General features: G+C 38.7%; 3 protein-coding genes across 5 annotated transcripts; 2 read left to right on the forward strand and 1 right to left on the reverse strand.

Annotated features, from left to right (window-relative positions):
- The first annotated feature begins 3,820 nt into the window (after window positions 1-3,820).
- atp6v0e1 (ATPase H+ transporting V0 subunit e1) lies at window positions 3,821-5,712 on the forward strand. 2 transcript variants are annotated; one of them, XM_086262850.1, is made up of 4 exons: window positions 3,821-4,048; window positions 4,551-4,598; window positions 5,156-5,279; window positions 5,374-5,712. In XM_086262850.1, exons 1-3 carry the CDS (start codon window positions 3,945-3,947, stop codon window positions 5,247-5,249), a joined length of 246 nt encoding a protein of 81 aa, XP_086118976.1. In that variant the 5' UTR covers window positions 3,821-3,944; the 3' UTR covers window positions 5,250-5,279; window positions 5,374-5,712. The 2 variants fall into 2 exon arrangements, with proteins under 2 accessions (XP_086118976.1, XP_086118968.1); XM_086262842.1 differs by having other exon boundaries at window positions 3,822-4,048; window positions 5,371-5,712.
- A 260-nt stretch (window positions 5,713-5,972) lies between these two features.
- Window positions 5,973-9,981, forward strand: bnip1a (BCL2 interacting protein 1a). Its single transcript, XM_086308581.1, has 6 exons — window positions 5,973-6,102; window positions 7,290-7,382; window positions 7,481-7,572; window positions 7,654-7,758; window positions 8,237-8,355; window positions 8,544-9,981. Exons 1-6 carry the CDS (start codon window positions 6,022-6,024, stop codon window positions 8,738-8,740), a joined length of 687 nt encoding a protein of 228 aa, XP_086164707.1. The 5' UTR covers window positions 5,973-6,021; the 3' UTR covers window positions 8,741-9,981.
- Window positions 9,982-10,993: 1,012 nt separating this feature from the next.
- On the reverse strand, window positions 10,994-13,176 carry nkx2-5 (NK2 homeobox 5). 2 transcript variants are annotated; one of them, XM_086308603.1, is made up of 3 exons: window positions 13,060-13,176; window positions 12,609-12,946; window positions 10,995-12,111 (listed from the first exon to the last, which is right to left on the reverse strand). In XM_086308603.1, the coding sequence occupies exons 2-3, from the start codon at window positions 12,850-12,852 to the stop codon at window positions 11,498-11,500; spliced, it is 858 nt and encodes a 285-aa protein (XP_086164729.1). In that variant the 5' UTR covers window positions 12,853-12,946; window positions 13,060-13,176; the 3' UTR covers window positions 10,995-11,497. The 2 variants fall into 2 exon arrangements, with proteins under 2 accessions (XP_086164720.1, XP_086164729.1); XM_086308594.1 differs by having other exon boundaries at window positions 10,994-12,111; window positions 12,609-13,166.
- Window positions 13,177-17,937: the final 4,761 nt, after the last annotated feature.

Consider the following 17,937-nt stretch of genomic DNA (forward strand, 5'->3'; position numbering starts at 1 on the left):
GTTTTAAACGAGCTGATGAATGAGGATTGTGATGACCGTGATGGGCTGTCCATGGTGGACAGCAGGTAATTCAGTGACCTCTTGCTCCTCACTGAATGCCTCTGGGTCCCTGCCGCCATCTCTGACAGTGTTTGAGAGGGAAGAAGAAAAAAATAGATTTTGCAAGAAATTTTACATTAAATTTAGCGAAACTAAAACATCATAGGAGGAGAGGCTACCAATTGAATGAAAAAAAGATATACAGGTGAAACTCGAAAAAATTTGAATATCGTGCAAAAGTTCATTTATTTCAGTAATTCTACTGAAAAAGTGAAACAATAAAAACTCATTACATGCAAAGTGAGTTAATTCAAGCCTTTATTTGTTAAAATTTTGCTGATCGTGGCTAACAGCTTGTGAAAACCCCAAATTCAAAAGCTCAGAAAATTTGAATATTGTGAAAAGGTCCAGTTGTAGGCTCAAAGTGTCCCACTCTGATTAGCTAATTAATCCAAAACATCTCCAAAGAGTTCTTGAGCCTTTAAATGGTTTCACAGTCTGGTTCAGTAGGAATCACAATTATGGGGAAGACTGCTGATCTGACAGTTGCGCAGAAAACCATAATTGACACCCTCCATAAGGAGGGAAAGCCTCAAAAGATAAGTGCAAAAGAAGTTGGATGTTCCCAAAGTTCTGTATCAATGCACATTAATAAAAAGTTATGTGGAAGGGAATGGTTTGGAAGAAAAAGGTGCACAAGCAGCAGGGATGACCAGAGCCTGGAGAGCATTGTCAGGGAAAGGTCATTCAAAAGTGTGGGGGACCTTCACAAGGAGTGGACTGAGGCTGGAGTTGGTGCATCAAGAGCCACCACACACAGACGGATCCTGGATTTGGGCTTCAAATGTCATATTCCTCTTGTCAAGCCGCTCCTGAACAATAATGTCAGAAGTGTCTCACCTTGGCTAAAGAAAAAAAGAACTGGTCTGTTGCTCAGTGGTCCAAAGTCCTCTTTTGTAATGAGAGAAAATTTTGCATCTCATTTGGAAACCAAGGTCCCAGAGTCTGGAGGGAGAATGGAGAGACACACAATCCAGGATGCTTGAAGTCCAGTGTTAAGTTTCCACAGTCTGTGTTAATTTGGGGAGGCATGCAGGTGTTGGTCCACTGTGCTTTATTAAGTCCAGAGTCAAGGCAGCTGTTGAAGCTGAAGCTGGCTTCATTTTCCAGCAGGACTTGGCACCTGCCCACACCTACAAACGTACTAAAACCTGGTTCAATAGATTCTAGTGATGGCCAAATGAAGCTTTCCGAAGCACTGAAGCTTGTATTGAAAAACGGTTCATTACTCGAAGCTTTTCAACACAGTCCTCTCCGGTGACATCTGGTGGTGAAAATTTTGAAGAGCAGCTTGAATCTGCAAAATAAAACGGACTGCTCAATTATCGCTGCTCACTCAAGAGTGGAGTTCTCTCTGATATTGGGCCACCGTTCCGTTGCTTTGAACATGTAATTGGTTTTGTTTTCTCGATTGGGGGGCTGAAAAAAATGTAATGCGTATTTGCGTAATACATTTTGATCAATAAACTTTCCCTATTTAAACATGCACTATGGTGGCCTTTCTTTGCTCATAACTCCTTGATGTTGGTAAATACAATAAGTGAGCAATATATATAATATACATATGATAATGCACAGCACATTATGGAGTATGCCCCTGCTGTGAAGTCCTGCCTCCATCTACTTGTCGTTTAATCACTGGACAGCTTGACAGGTTCATACAAAATATTAGATTAGGCCAATTGTCCTATACATATTTTTGACCTAGGGGTGGGATTGATTGTGAACTGGAAAGGGAAAATGCTTAGGAAGCTGAGTACGGCTGCATCGTCACTGATTTGTAGAATCATTTTGATTCGATACAGGATCCGATTCAATTTGATTGGAATCTGGAAAGTTTTGCCTCAGTCAGAAATATTACAAGTCTGATCATTTAACAGTATATATCCATAATTTCGTATCTATTAAAAGAAAGCTGACACATGTGAGACTTAATTAGAGATGTAAACAGAGAGTTATGAAACCTGCAGCTGCAGAAGCCAGCGAAAAAAAAGAGGCAAACACAGCGCGGACCTGACGACACATCAAAATCTGATTCTGACGCGTCGGGTCCGCGCTCTGTGTTCACGTTTGTATGCAGAATCCGTAAACCTGCTCCCAGTTACTGTTTTAGCTGCATGGTGTTTGACGACATGTTGTGAGGTTTAACCTGAGATGCTGGCGTTTCAGGCATAATAACGTTAATTTACAAATCGACACGGGATTTTAATGAATCAATATCACTTTATTCAATTTAGCATGGATTGTAATCAGAAAAGCGATAATCAAAACCCACCCCTAATCAAGAACTTGCAAAGTAAAAACATGATCAATGTAAGGTAGCCCTTTTGTTATTTACATTTAAAAAGAGGATTAGTGTTACTGTGCGCTGGCTGAGTCTGTTTCTTTTCTTAGAAATAGTTTCTCCTGCCCTGAAGAAAATCCACTTGCATGGAACAGAAGAGGCTGTGGAGTGCAGGAACCACACTGCAAGCTGGTAGATATGCAGGCATTCCTGGGTCGTGCAGACTATCACCTAAAAACAATAAACAAAATGATTTTCTAAACTGTGTAGCAATGTAATGTATGTATAGTGTCAAATACATTGTTGTAGTCTTCATTAGCTTTAATTCACATGGAAGTGTTCCTAAAGTCATATGCTGTAATGATATTTACATTATGAAAACATGATTTTGGACATTTCAAGTTTTTCACTTCGGCAGATAAAATGAATTGAGCAAAATCAACTCAAAATATTCCCACACGCCAGAACGTCCTCTCTTCCTCGCTGGCTCCATATCTGTCAGTGGAATGATCACCTCGTCGCTATCTGTCACCATCAACACACTCCACGAATCCCGTGGATGATTCACTTCCTTATATCTGTTTGAATCAGGTACCGAAGCAGTTACGTGCGTAATGAAGCTTCGGACGTCACTGGTCACGTGACTTTTGCCAAACGAAGCAAGCCTCGACACAGTGCTTCTGAACCAGTGTGTTGTTTTTTCCGACACACGCTCCGGAGCGTCAGCTTCAAGCGGGCCATCACTAATAGATTCTCTATGGGGCATTGCCAAGATAAAGATGAGAGTCGTGAGACCGAACAATGCAGAACAGCTGAAGGCTGCTATTGAAGCATCCTAGTCTTCCATAACACCTCAGCTGATAGCATCCATGCCACGCTGCATTGATGCAGTAATTCATGCAAAAGGGCCCAAACCAAGTACTGAGTACATATGCATGATTATACTTTTCAGAGGTCTGACATTTCTCTATTTAAAATCCTTATTTTATTGGTTTCATGCAATATTCAAATTTTCTGAGCTTTTGAATTTAGGTTTTTCATAAGCTGTAAGCCACGATCAACAAAATTGTAATAAATAAAGGCTTGAAATATCTAAAAGGTGAACCTATATTAGTTTCACCTTTTAAGTAGAATTGCTGAAATAAATGAACTTGTGCACGATATTCTATTTTTTTTTTCGAGTTTCACCTGTATAACAATGTGTAATATTCATATACTATTTTTCACGTTAATGAGAGAAATGTAGTAGAAATAAACATAAATATGGCACAGTTTGTCTTCCAGTTTGTCCGCTTCATTTTATGCATATGGAATATAACCACAAATAAAAGTTGGGTTAAAACGCAAATACTTTTCGCCATTTATTTAATTTAAGAATTAATGAAAACGTTTCACAACACAAGCACTTTGAAATTTGCAGTGCAGTCCCTCCACTTCCTCTTTCTCCGGTTCACAGTCATGTGATACGTGTTGCCTTCTGCGTGTCGTCGTAGGCTGGGCAGCATACATTTAGTTGAAAGTTTATACCTCTGAAGTCTTGTGTTTTTAGACGAAACTCACAATGGCAATAACTTCGTTTGCGATCGCGATTTCCGTGATGACTGTGTTCTGGGGTATTGTTGGAGGAATTGTGCCTTGGTTTATCCCCAAAGGACCAAACAGAGGGTAAGTTGGTTAGCTTAGCTCCGGCTGGCTATAAGGAGTTTACGGAAGGTTTTTATGTCAACGTTGTATTATTTTCTTAGTTTTTATACAAACAGGTGAAGTGTGCGTGAGCTAAATTTACTGTTGGCGTTTTGTAAAGCTGTTTATTACACTTACATATCACCTTTAAACCCTGTTAGCTACTCTAGTTACTAAAACTTAAGCGTTAGCTAACTAAAGCTAATTTTACTCTGGCTTCGTGCTAAAGTTCCTCACACCCCTTGGCAGTGAATCCTGCTCTTGTATTTCAGTACATAATACGACCATTAATGGATTCTATTTTTGGAAAAAAAATGCCAAAGTCAGTACAACTTCCTTTATTTGTCTGATTTTCAGTTGCATCACGAGATCCAGCTCGTGAATGTGGATGAATGGCTGGATGTGTTTTAAATCCAAAAACTCGCAGACATTAAATATTAGATGTGCTGTTTATATATTTAAAATGTATATTATTTCCCCACAGTGTGATAGTGACGATGCTGGTGCTAACTGCAGTCTGCTGTTACCTTTTGTAAGTATTCACCATCCGGATTCCTTTTTTTTTTTTTTTTTCCCACAGACAGGCACACACACACAGTGGTACTATATATATCTAAAAACAATAGAGGAAGCCTGCAATGAATCAGGCCTATAATATAAATGGCTGAAGTGAGCAGTCAGTTAAATATAAGAGAACTATCTTCTTGATAGGTGATTAATGCATTTGGATAATTACAAATTGGTCCACTTCTGTTGCTCCAAGTTAATTGATGCACGTTGCTTGAAAATAAAGCAGACTATGCGTATCTTATTTAAGTCATAAATTATTTACATTCACAGTTTTGAATGCATCTGGTGTTTTGTTGCATGCTGGCAGACAAAAGGGGGCAGTATAGTCACAGTAGTGTTACAGCCATGTGAGGTTAATCTCCCAAATGCCCCCCAAGCTTGATGCTGTTATAATAAACCCAGGAGCTGGTTGCAGTGTTGTGACAAACCGTGGTGTTCATTCAAGATGACATTTTTATTAGAGAATATGATGTGAGTGTTTTGTTTGTGATCTTGATGGTGTCCTCTCTGTTCACCCAGCTGGTTGATAGCCATTCTGGCCCAGTTGAACCCGCTGTTTGGGCCTAGCCTGTCCACTGATGTTATTTGGTACCTGCGCTATCACTGGCCTTAATTTGCCTTTCTGGGGCTCCCAACCCTTAAGGTAAGCTTAAGACTATACCTACATGCTACTTTTATGTAATATATTAATACTTGGATGCCTCTCGTCTAATGTTGTGTTATTATTCTCTCAGCAGCAGGATGACCTTGCAGTGCTGCACACCAGTGGATGTTTGCCATTGCAGAGATCAGTTGTCCCCAATTGCCTTAAAACTCTGAACCCTGTATGATTATTGAGTGGCACCAGTGCCTTGTGTATATAATGACTCCCAAAGGGCTGTGAGATCTGTGTGGATGTGCTGTGACCTAAATTAAAGTAACATTTCCTTGTTGCAGTTTTGTTTATATATTATGTACATTGTGTTCAACAATATTGTTAGCATGGATAGCAGTTGTTGTGTGAGTGTGTGTGTGTGTGTATGTGTGAAGTTTGTGTCAGCTGGTTCATCAGATAATTAATAAATTAATAAACAAATCATTCATCCATAATTGTTTGTAATTATATATTTTTTTCAAATATAAAAGTGTTCCTTTCTACATAATTATGTTGAAAGTCATTTACACATTAAACACATTTATGTCACTAAAATATTTTCATAGGGCATAGAAAATGCTGTTGTTTTTTTGTAATTTATCTGAAAAAAATGACCCCATAAAACATTTTTCATGCAGTCATTATCGTTGACGTTTTTTGCGTAACAAAACACGTCAAACAGCGACGTTGACGTACGGACTTCAAATTGGCCTCTTTGCTTTCCGTAGCTCCAGCCGGCTACGTTGGCAACATGGCGTCGTCAGATGTCCACGTCCGAATATGCGAACAAGAAATACTCAAATATGACTTGGAAATTAAAGCTCTCATCCAGGTGCGAATATTTCTTTGGTAAGACTGCTTAGTGCTGCGACGGGACACGTTATTTTTTGAGCGTGTCACATAGCGGAGTTGTATTAACTTGGCCTGATTTTATGAGGTGTAGCGACCGTCTCCGAAAGCCTGCACCGGAACATTTTCTATCAAAGTTACAAAGAGGCTGTAAAAAAAGAATATTTTCAGCCAAGATTTTATGAACAAGATGTTGTAATAATAATGTAGATAACCAGCCGGTGTTGTGTTGCGCTAACTAGTGATTTCCGGTATATACCAAATGATGATCCTCCCAAAACAGGTCACTTCTTTATTTTATATATAACCCCTTCATAAATCCCGTTGACTGCAGCCCGTTTACATTATAAGCAAAACGAATACTTGCCATAAAAACACATCTGAGATCACTTTTTGGTACATCACCTGTATTTAAACTGTTTAAAATAACTTAAAGCTCTAGTGTGTTAAATATTTCTATCATGAATAATAGAAAACCATTTAGATTCAGAAAATTGAGATTGAGATTAAACAGCTCCTTTTTGTAGGAGAGATGTGGCCAAGAGGCTAAGAAATATTTGCAATGTTTCTTATTTCTTTATTCTCTGTTTTTAATTCCTGTTGACTACAACCTGTTTATCGGTGTAAAAAAAATCTTTCTGGCAGCAGGTATTTAGATGTTTTCATTTAAACGAAGGATTAATGTAACTTATGGACCTAAATAAAAATCTACCTACGTTAATCTTTTTCAAGTAGTCAATGGAAAATCAAGCATTATTTTCCAAACATGTACCGGATCAAGTGCCTCACTTTTGCGACACTAGTAAGCACAAGGCAGTGTAGGACCATATTTGGTAGAAACTATTCATATTTTAAAATGATTTTAGAGCATATTTAAATATAAATGGGTAAGTTAAACTCTATTTTGCAAAACTTGTCAAAAAATATTAGAAAGCTGGTTAATTTGGGGGGAAGTGTCGATAAATAAATACATTAAAAAAATCCGCTTTGCAGGAAAAAGTGAAAATAGTTAAAAGGTGAGGAGGAGGTCTAAAACAGTGCGAATTCCACAGTTCAGCTTGAGAAAGCAGTGTTAATATGCAGAACAGCTGTCGTTTCAACATGTGAACAGTAACAGCAGTGTAGCAATGAAATGTCATGACTTTTATCCTTGGTTCAACATTTTACCAGGATATCAGTGAGTGCACAGGCCCTCAAAGCAAGCTGACAGAATTAAATGGAGAAGTGAAAAAGAACTTCCTCAGCTTAAGACTACGGATTCAGGTGAGAGATTTTTCCCAATTAATAGGCTGTACATCGGTTGCTTGAACTTTTTTTTCTTTTAATTGTAAGCCCTTGTGGTTGTTTTGCTTCCATGTTAGGACTTTGAGCAGATGGCAATGGAGCAGGACAAAGAGTCAGACAAGCAGGCCTTGATGACTCAGGTAGAAGGCCACAGAAAACAGATGCTCAGGTAATGCATTTTGCCCACTTTAACACTTTAAAAGTCTACTTAATAAAAGCTTATTCATTTTCTTTTTTGTATTTTTTGCAGTAACCAGACAACCTGGAGGAAAGCCAACCTGGCCAGCAAACTTACAATCGACAACATGGAAAAGCAGGCCCTTCTTAATGGAGCTGATGATTCTGTGAGACAGAGGTGAGCTGAAGATTGTCCTAATATTTAAAGACCACTAAATCTCAGCTTTGCACTTAAGCAACGTTTGCTTAAATGCAAAGAAAAAAGACTATCGGGGAGCGTGCTTTTTCTTTACGTGCCCCATTTTTGTGGCACAATCTCCCTCAAGATATTAGGCAGGCATGCTCGGTGGAGGTTTTTAAAGCTAAGTTGAAGACCCACTTGTTCACCCTATCCTACATGTCTTAATTCTATGCCATTTAGTTTTAAAATTTTTTATTGTTTTTAACTTTTGTTATGTTTTTAACTTGTTATTGTGTTTTTAACTTGTATTGCTGTGTATCGCTTTTATTTATTTATCTCTTTATTTTCAAATAAAGAGATAAAAATATTATTATTATTATTATTATTATTATTATTATTAGTATTATTATTATTATTATTATTATTATTATTATTATGTGATGCATTCTGTTTGCATGCATTCTTTTTAAATCAGGAAGATGACCAAAGAGGGTCTGGCCCAGACCACCAGCGACATCACCGAAAATCTTATGAGCATCAGCCGAATGATGGCCCAGCAAGTTCAGCAGAGCGAGGAGACCATAACGTCACTAGGTTGGTGAATGAACAGTATCCTGTTGTTTTGATATACTTGTTTAATTTTAAATGGCATTAAAGCATTCTTGTTTACTGAGAGTAATTTAACAGGTTATACTGTGTTAATGCACACACTCGGAATATAATGTCTATTTATATCAGTGACAAATGTGTAGCCCCACATTTTTTTTCTTTTCTGTTTAAAGCAACCTCCTCCAGAACGATCCAAGAGACAAATGATGAGTTTAAGACAATGACAGGGACCATTCAGATTGGGAGAAAACTCATCACCAAGTACAACCGGAGGGAGCTCACCGACAAGCTGCTCATCTTCCTGGCGTTAGCTCTGTTTCTCGCAACAGTGCTCTACATCCTAAAGAAGAGACTGTTCCCCTTCCTGTAGACCAGAAGGGTTCTCCCGTGAGCATGAATGGTACTTTCCATAGTCAGTGGGAATGATTTAAACAACTCTGAATGCTGCGTGCTATGCTAGACGCATTACGGCGTCTGCACGGCAGAATGTGAACCGCTTACTTGACTGAACTGAGACGCTGCTGAGAGTGAAATATTGTCCACACAGAGGGAGAGCGACCTACAGGCCTGCAGCTCAGAGGCAGACTAAAGGAAAAAAAATATTTTGGCTTCAGGATGTAAAACGTGTCTTTGTGTGAGGGGAAACTTGTTTGCTGATTATTATGAAACATGAAATATGGTACAGCATGAGTAATATCATGGTTTCATTTGGAAAAAAGAAAAGTCATTTTTAGCTTCAACAGTTTTTTTATTGGCCAGTCAATCACTGAACTATTAAAGTAGCATGCAATGCTATTAATTACTGTTAATTCAAGGCAAAAAATGCTATGTAATGACATTATATTACAGACATATATATTTGGGATCAAAACAAGGCCTGTACATGTTTTTGCATCACCAGTGGAAACCAAGCCATTTACCACGATCCAGTTTCCCACAATTACTGTTAATAACGTTCCAGCTTTATATGTAAATGCTATTTGTGGGAATGCACTGTGCAACTTACATTACTGTACTCCGTAATGATGAATTAATGTTGTTTATGTGAAAAGAATATTTAAGTACTTTTTAACTTTATTATGATTCAGGCTCAATTGCACTCACTCCTCACTGTGTTTTCCTACTTGAACAGCACTCGTAGGTTGTATATACACTTCTAACTGTCCCTATGTTTATTCACTTGGCATGCAAATCAAAGTAAAAAAAAAAAACCTTTATTAAGTGTAAGACTGGATGCAGTCTGCTCCGTCTCTGCCGGTGTGGCTCTGCAGCAGAGCAGAAAAGCTCCGAAAAGCACCAGCAGTGTTCGCACTGGCAGAGATAGGACAGCATGCAGCCCTGCCTTTCTTCAGATAAGACCCGGAAAAGCAGATTATTCCAACCTGTTTCCCTCTCCCTTTCCAGCGTGAGTGGAGGGTGAGGGATATTTTTAGGTTTGTGTGGCGCTGTTATCTGACGTTCCCTTTTCAACACTACAGAGGAGAGGGTGGCCAGAGAAGCCACATGACCTTGCCACCCTTTGGGCAATTGCCTGGCATTGCTGTTTCATTTTTATTATTTGTAAATGTCATCGCTAATTATTAATAAACACAGTGGCTCCCGTCTTCTTTAGTGTGTCTCAAATGTGCATTTGTCACTGTATTGTTTACAGTAAGATAGCAGACAATAGAGTATGTGTGAAGAGACCTGAGAGATGCCTAAGCATCTCTTACTTGTGTAAAGTGGCGGCAGTTGGACAGAGCCAATTTCCAGCCTGTTCGTATAGCCGCACACTTAGACAAAGCCTTTGGCTCTCTGTCAAGCAAATTGGGCCATTCTTGCATTTAGCACCAAGATACTGACAATTGAGTGTTTGGGTTTGTATCTGGATAAGTGGGCAGAGGTCTCTGAAGTGTACACGACACCACACTGATGGTGTAAACACGGGGATCGGGTGGCTAATGGGAGACCTCTGCAACTTCACATTCATTTAGTAAATTTGACTTTATAGAGCTTTGGTATTGTTAGTATTTAATACATCATTTTGATACTGGGTGTATGTTCAGTTGGAGAGTAACAGCTGTGTTACAATAAAAAGTGAAAGGTTATATTACAGTAATTTTCAGTAATCCAGTGTACTGTCCATAAAAAGTTACATATATTTGATCTGGTCACACCTTGTATTTGCCACCATGTTTCCAAGTTCAGGGAATAAGACTGTTGACTTTCAGGAACAAAGAGAAGATGAAGAAATAATTCATATAAAATTTATCTACATAAAAAACTGATCATTCGTTTCAGGTTTTCCGTATTGGAACCCAGTTTGAAACATTTTAAAAGGTCAAGGTCACGGCTAGTCAAAGCAACCTTATAAACATGTGTAAAAAGTACATGCAGCTGACAGTAGGTTGTAAAAAAAGTGTAAACATTTAACAACCTTTTACCTTGTTGAAGCCTACTGAATGAAGCTTTCTAATAGGTACTTGAGCAGTTTAACCAGAAACAAACCATGGGGTGGTTTGATAGAGGTCAGATTTTTTATTTTATTTTTATGCATGTTTACCAGTATATAACCCACAGGTGTGCATTATATGTGCTGTTAAAATTATCGGGTTTTTTTATTGGATGATTTAGTTGAATTCTTGTGGGGGGTTTGTGATGTACAGTTAGATAACAGAGCCAAAACAGACACGATGAGGACGTGGTTGTATGCTAAAAATTTTAATGATAATAATAATGGTAGTAACAATAATAATATAGAATACATATACAATTATATCATATAATTAAGTTGTAAGTTGTTTTGTTTTCCACCGAAAATACTTTTCGTAAAAAGAAATATGTAATAACCACCTTAAGGAAGATATGGAAAAATAGAAAGTGAAATCTGGCAATTTTTAAAATTAAAAAATGGCATTTATTATGTTGTTTTTCGCTCAAATTAAATGTGCGCTGAAAATAACTTAAAATGTAACACGTTTAGAGGAAAAACTGGTGCTGAATTCAAACGGAAACTACGAGAAATAATTCATCAAATATAAGTAAATTACACAAACTCCTCAATGTTTTAATTCGTTGGTATACACGCATGCAGTCATAAAATACTATTAAGGTAAATTAACATCTTTTTTTCTTCTTCTTCTCTTGTTTACCACGTCCTAATGCCGTGTAAGGAAGACACCCCGTTACTGGAGGAGTATGTGTTCTGGACGTTACTGAAATCCCCTACCCCAAAGTTCATGTAATTGCCGTTGCTGGAGGTACCTTGCATAGTCTGCATTGCGGCTGCGGGGTAATTGCATGCATAGTTCGTGTTGCAGCTGGAGCCGGTGTAGTTGCTGAAGGCTGTGTAGTTGTTATAACTAAAATGGTTAATGTGACCCATACTGTAGGAAGGATTGTAGCTGGTCGCGTCACTCGCGAGACAGGGCTTCCCATCCCTCACCAGCACCGGCACCGACACCCTCCTGGGCGGCGGCAGGGACACCATCTCCAGGCTCTGGTCCTGCTTCTGCCGCTTGCACTTGTACCTCCTGTTCTGGAACCAGATCTTCACCTGCGTCGGGGTGAGTTTGAGAACACCGGCGAGGTGATCTCTCTCCGGGGCCGAAAGGTACCGCTGCTGTTTGAAGCGGCGCTCCAGCTCGTACACCTGTGCCTGGGAGAAGAGGACCCGGGGCTTCCTGCGCCTCCGAGGCTTGGGCCGGTCCTGATCATCGGCCTTTATGTCCTCCACAGACTCTGACGGAACACTGAATTCGCCTGATTAAGACAAACACAGACAGAAAAAGCACAGAGAAATAACTGAATTAGATTAGAATTCTTCACGATTTTAGAATTTATATTCATATTTTTTATTTTGCGCTGTTATAACGATCATAATAATTGGCACAGGTTCGGGCAGATTGCCCGGCCATCCGTGCGACCAATCATTCCTAATATGATTTACGCACAACGCTATGATTTGTCATTTCATACCAAAGACGTCAATGATAGTTTGGATTTTATTACATTTTTCAAATTAATTTTCAAATCAGTATTAAAGTTCACCAACTTTCATTTATGTTTAAATTTCAAAGGTTTCGTTTTAGGGCCTTTGTCCAGCAGCCCCCGTTTTTCTTGTATACTTTCTTGTGGTACTTATTGCTTTAGTGCAGATAACATTCAGAGAATCTGCCATTATTCAAATCAAGCACATGTGTATCCAGGCCTAGGTTTAATGGGCCTCCAAACTAAAGACAATTCTTTCTTTAGCTCACCTTTTCTTCTTTTCCCCTCAAACGCATCAGATTTTCCACCCTTATCTATTTCCATCTCCATGAGGGATTTGCCATAAAAGGTAGAAGCAAAGTTAAGTGCATTGCCTCTGCCGGCTCTGGAGTCGTGTGTGTCCTCTACAAGAAGCGAGGCGGCGGTGGACGAGATGTCCCGGAGAGGCTCCTGCTTCATTCGGCCCAGCATACAAGAGGAGGAGGAGGATGTCGCCACGGTGCAGCAGTCCATGCGAGAACAATCGTCCAAAGAAGACGCCAGAACGTCATGAGTCTGCTCCAAGTTTAATATATCCTTAACAGAGAAGGGAGTGGACGTGCTAGGGCTGGGAAACATTGTCAAAAACCAGAAAAAGAAAAATAATCTGTTAATCTGTCACATGGAGGCCAAAAAGAAGTCACCAAAAAAAAAAAAAAAACCCCAAACAAAAAAACCCACCTTTCCTTCTTGGATTTACGTATAAGTTTGGTATACCGGACTGTTCTTGAGTGAAGTGTGCATTTTGAATGTCAACTCTGACTCCAAACTTTTTTCTTGGCCCCTCTCTCTCCCTCCTTTCAGTGACGCAGAGAATGAGGGAGGGACGGGGGATCCAGTGGGACCTTGAGCTCTGGTACTCCCATTTACTGACGTAAAGTGATGTTTGGTAGGTTGCATGTTAGGCCTGATGTTGGTCATAGGTCTATTTCTTAATTTGCAGCAAAGTAGCCTGCTTAACCAGCCTTTATACTCTGCCCAGAGCAAATAGGATTGCTGTAAATATTCCACTAAATCAGTACATCCTTTCATCCTGTTGGAGAAACACATCTTATTGTGCTTTGATTGAGGATGTCACTGGTTTATAAAGCTTCTAAATGAAGTATCCATCTCGCCGGATAGTGTTTAGCACTGCTGTAGTCCATTACGCACAATACAAGCTCCGGATGTTTATACAGGTCTTCAAGTACCAAATAAATAATTTATCTGACATACACATCAAAAACTTGCATTAGCGACCACTGACTTGCATTGTTTAACTTTCTGGGTGGAATCAAAATCCATTAATGCGCCTAGATGGTCGTCTGCACGTGTGTGCTTGGGGTGTCGGCCCGTGGCTCTTCTGAGGGGAAACGGAGCAGACAAGCGTCAAGAAGGAGGGAAGCAGACAACAGGTTGGGTCCCTGAACAAGGAACCTGAAACCAGGAGTGACACACTCTGCTGTCTGCCTCTAAGAGATTTTTGGAGACGCTGTCTGTCTTATCGGGACGTGATAACAGATGACAACAAGCTCCCACCCAAGCTGCAGGCCGGGTTATCCTAAAAAAGTGTCATGTGTGACACTTTTGTCTTATGGCAGTCAGAAAGTCCCAATTCGTTCAGCCGGGTTTACATTTTCTGTGCATCTTCTCTGTCCTGTTAAATACAGGCGCACTGAGATATCAATTAAGCATACAATCATTTAGTTCTTAATTTAACAATGATAATTTGGGCAATATGACTTCAGCTGTCAGCAGTGAAATAGAGACAGCTGTGCGTAATGACGCGTAACCTACATGGGTTCCCCCTCGCACCATTGGCACTAAACCTCCTATTAATGCCTGTGGAGACGGTCACAGGAGACAGACAGTATTATCGTTTGTTTTATCTTAAGCGTTTAGCGCAGCCACGGGGTAAATGGGTCCCCCCGTCTCCGATCCAGCGATTGTGTTTATAGTTTTAAAGACTATTTGTGCGCCTCGCGAGCTGATGAATGGCCATAAAATCTTTCTCCGGCCCAGCGAGAGTCAACACTGGCCCGGCTCTTGTCGTAATAATTGGTTAAATAAAGTAAACGCGCTTCGGGGAGGCTCAGAACGTGATGGAAACGTTTTCGACATGATTAATTTAGGCTGCCCATGCGCAGTCAGAATGAACGTTTCCATATTTTTTATAGCATCAATTGCAAAAAGAGATTTAAAGAAAGGAGCCATATTATGAACATGCATGCAGAATTAAGTGAAACTCCCAGTCCTACTGGATACTAACTTATTCTGTCAACTGTAAATTGGACATGACAGGTCTGGCATGTGTTTCATATCCCTAATGCTTCGTCCTGCAGAAGCCCCGCGGTCCCCTTTGACCTGTCTTTCTGCAGCACATCTCCAGCTCAGATAAAGCTTCAGATAAGGTTGCTTAAAAACTTCCGCTGCAGGAACGTGTGGGTATTTTGAGGGTTGTGTGTTAGAGGGAGGCTCACTGCGTGTGTGTATGAGAGAGAAAGAGAAAGAAAGATAGCAGGATTTTGTGGGGTCTTAGACCGTTGGCTGGTGCTCTCTGGCCTCGAGGCTTTTGGATAATTTAAATCCTCTAACTGGCTGATTATTTGCGTTTTGCTATATAATAGTTAACAATTAGATTACACTTTCCCCGTTAACTTTATTGTTTCAAATGTCAGAATATTGCAGTGGTGGACAGAGTAGACCGATACAATTAAAAATTGTCCTTCAGCTGACCTTAGCTGTGCGTGCATGTATATAAAGTCAGGTTTATTTTGCGAACGCTGAATGTACTAATGTAAATAACTTTACCAGTCAGTGATGAAAACAAAGGACATTTCTTGGAATTCTTCAAATAAAATAAAATTCAACATTTTATTGAAATTCGTGAGTCCAAATACTTTTATCCATTAATGTTGGGAAGAACAAAGAAATAGTATAATCTACATTTTATACATGATATATTACACCAGCTATATTATATTCTATAATTTGTCTGTTATTCCAGTGGTTAAGTAAAAAATAAAAAAAGGAACCAAAACAAAAAACCCACAGAAACTACTGTTAATACATGTAAATATGCAGGTAAGCATGCACATAAACAATTATGGCATATATACACTAAAACACAAATATGTGGTCAGTTCTGAATAGTGCTTATTGAAAGACTTATTTAAAAAACAGAAAGCAAAACAATACGAAAACTGTATTACTGTGCAAAGGTTTATGTCAGAGTCTGATCAGGCACACAAAGTCTGTTGGAAGACAGCAGCCCCAAACATACAGGAGAACAATGCCTGTGGGAGATTTGGTCCGCTCCCTGCAGAGGCCAGATCTCAACATCATAGTCAGTCTGGGATTATGTGAAGAGACTGAAGACAATGAGAAATTGTGGCAAAGCTTTCCAAACTGCTTGGGATAACCTGCTTACCGAAAACCTTTGAAGACACTCTTTAGGAGAAATGAGTCCTTCTTTTTTCTTCAAGGGAAAGGTTTGTGACACTGCATCAGTTTAATTTTTTTAATCCATGTTATGTAGTTTATTATTAAGCTTTATGTGATTATATGATGTTTATTAATAAATAAAAAATGTTAATGTTATTATTTTTAAATGCATCCTAATTATACATGTAGAGTATGAAACATTTACATAGCAACACACCCAAGTTTACACACTAGATACACTCAAACTTTTGTCTTACTTGCTAGAAATAAAGGCAGAGAAAAGTGAATTAGTGTGGTGACTTTAACATGAAGGCTCTACCAAAGTATACCGGCAGTCAGAACAGCAACACACCCGAGTTCATACAGAGGTAAGGAATGGATGATGCCGAACTCTGTAACAGCTCTAAACTTCTTTGAAAGTTGCCATTTAATTAGGGGATATCTGATGTAAATTTAAATGTGAAACAATAATTTACATGAAGAAAAAAAAAGAAAAAGAAGCACTGCTTGAGAATTATTTATTTAATTACAAAAAAGCTCCTTCAGAAAATTTGGAATGTAAATTTGTCATAGTCTGTTGCTATATTTTCCAATCATTTCATTCATTTCATTTCATTTATTTGTTCATTTTCAGGCACAACAAATACCTATATTGAACATAAAATGCACAAAACAAAAAACAAAAATTGCCTGAAAAAGGAGTGGGACGAAGAAAACTTATTAAATCCCACCCCTATACTCACTCATCAACAAAAAAAACAAACTTCCCGCAGCTACGCCCATCATTGCATACAGACCCATCAACAGCCCCGGGCACATACAAGCATCTAAGCGGCAGCTCGCAAACAACAATTAGAGCCTTCATAACTGAATACAGAATATATAAATTATAAATTGCATTACCACAGGTAACAGGCATTAATAACTACAAGTAACAAACACACATACATATACATACATATATATCTACACACACATGTACATATATGTACATACATACGCACACTTTTTTTTTTTTTGGAATCCATACCAGCAATGGTAAGAGAATAGACATTACAGAGCACACTAAAAGCATCATTGAGTATACTGTGACCAGACCAACTGTTTGTAGAGAAATTTAAATCTATGAATATTTTTGCATTGTTTCAATTGTAAACTCAGACTGTTCCAGATTTTCACACCACATACAGACACACAAAAACCTTTACGGGTTGTTCGAGTTCTGGGTAATTTGAATTCTCCAAAGCCTCTCACATTATAAACCTTTTCTCGAATTTCAAATCTAGTTTGTTAATTTGCCGGTAAAAGTTTAGTAAAAGCTTTATACAAAATTATGGATGTATTGTAATTAACCAGATCCTGGAATTTAAGTAACTTTGCCTGAAGAAAGAATTTGTGAGTATGATCTAGATAACCAGCCTTGTGAATAATACGCAGTGCTCGTTTCTGTACTGTGACTAATGGATTAACATTAACATTTTCATTACAGTTACATTTTCCTACTGTTACAGAAATGAAAACAATGAGTGACTTGTCCCATAGGAACAAGACATATCTCCTACTGTGATACACTAAGTCAAAATCAAACTAATCCAACCAACCATCTAAGCATACAACAGCATGTTATACTGCTCCAAAGGAGAATATTTTCAGCAAAAATCCATCAATTTCACATGAACAGCAGTTAGTTCAAATTTGTGAACCATTAAAAAACGTTTAACTGAATATCTTCAAAGTCCCAAGACTCAGAAAGAGTAGTAGTTAAATTGAAATTCTGTATCCTGTATCCTAGTTCAGCATAACTGTAGTGTAACCTTTTTATGCAGAGACCACTTAGGCTGCTCCACCCTGAACTTATATGTCACGTTTTAAGGTAATTCATTGTAACTTACAACTGGATTTCAAATTGCAGTTTTTTCCAAAAACATTTAAACACATCTCCAGAAACTGTGGCTCAGTTTTTCAATACTCCAAACACAGACTGAAAATACTTAAAGAGTTTGTCAAAAATCCACACACCTCTTAACAAATGAAACACAGCACTCAACGGTGTGCTCTCTCTTCTCAAAACGAATTTCTTGCATCAAAACAACAGCCTATGCACAGCAATTATATGTCTGTCTTATAGAGTATCAT

This window comes from Aulonocara sp. 'chitande type north' Nkhata Bay, linkage group LG2, assembly GCF_057382095.1.
Source record: "Aulonocara sp. 'chitande type north' Nkhata Bay isolate Kocher_YH1m ecotype deep benthic linkage group LG2, A_spYH_male_GT1.1, whole genome shotgun sequence".
In the NCBI taxonomy this organism is placed as follows: domain Eukaryota; kingdom Metazoa; phylum Chordata; class Actinopteri; order Cichliformes; family Cichlidae; genus Aulonocara; species Aulonocara sp. 'chitande type north' Nkhata Bay.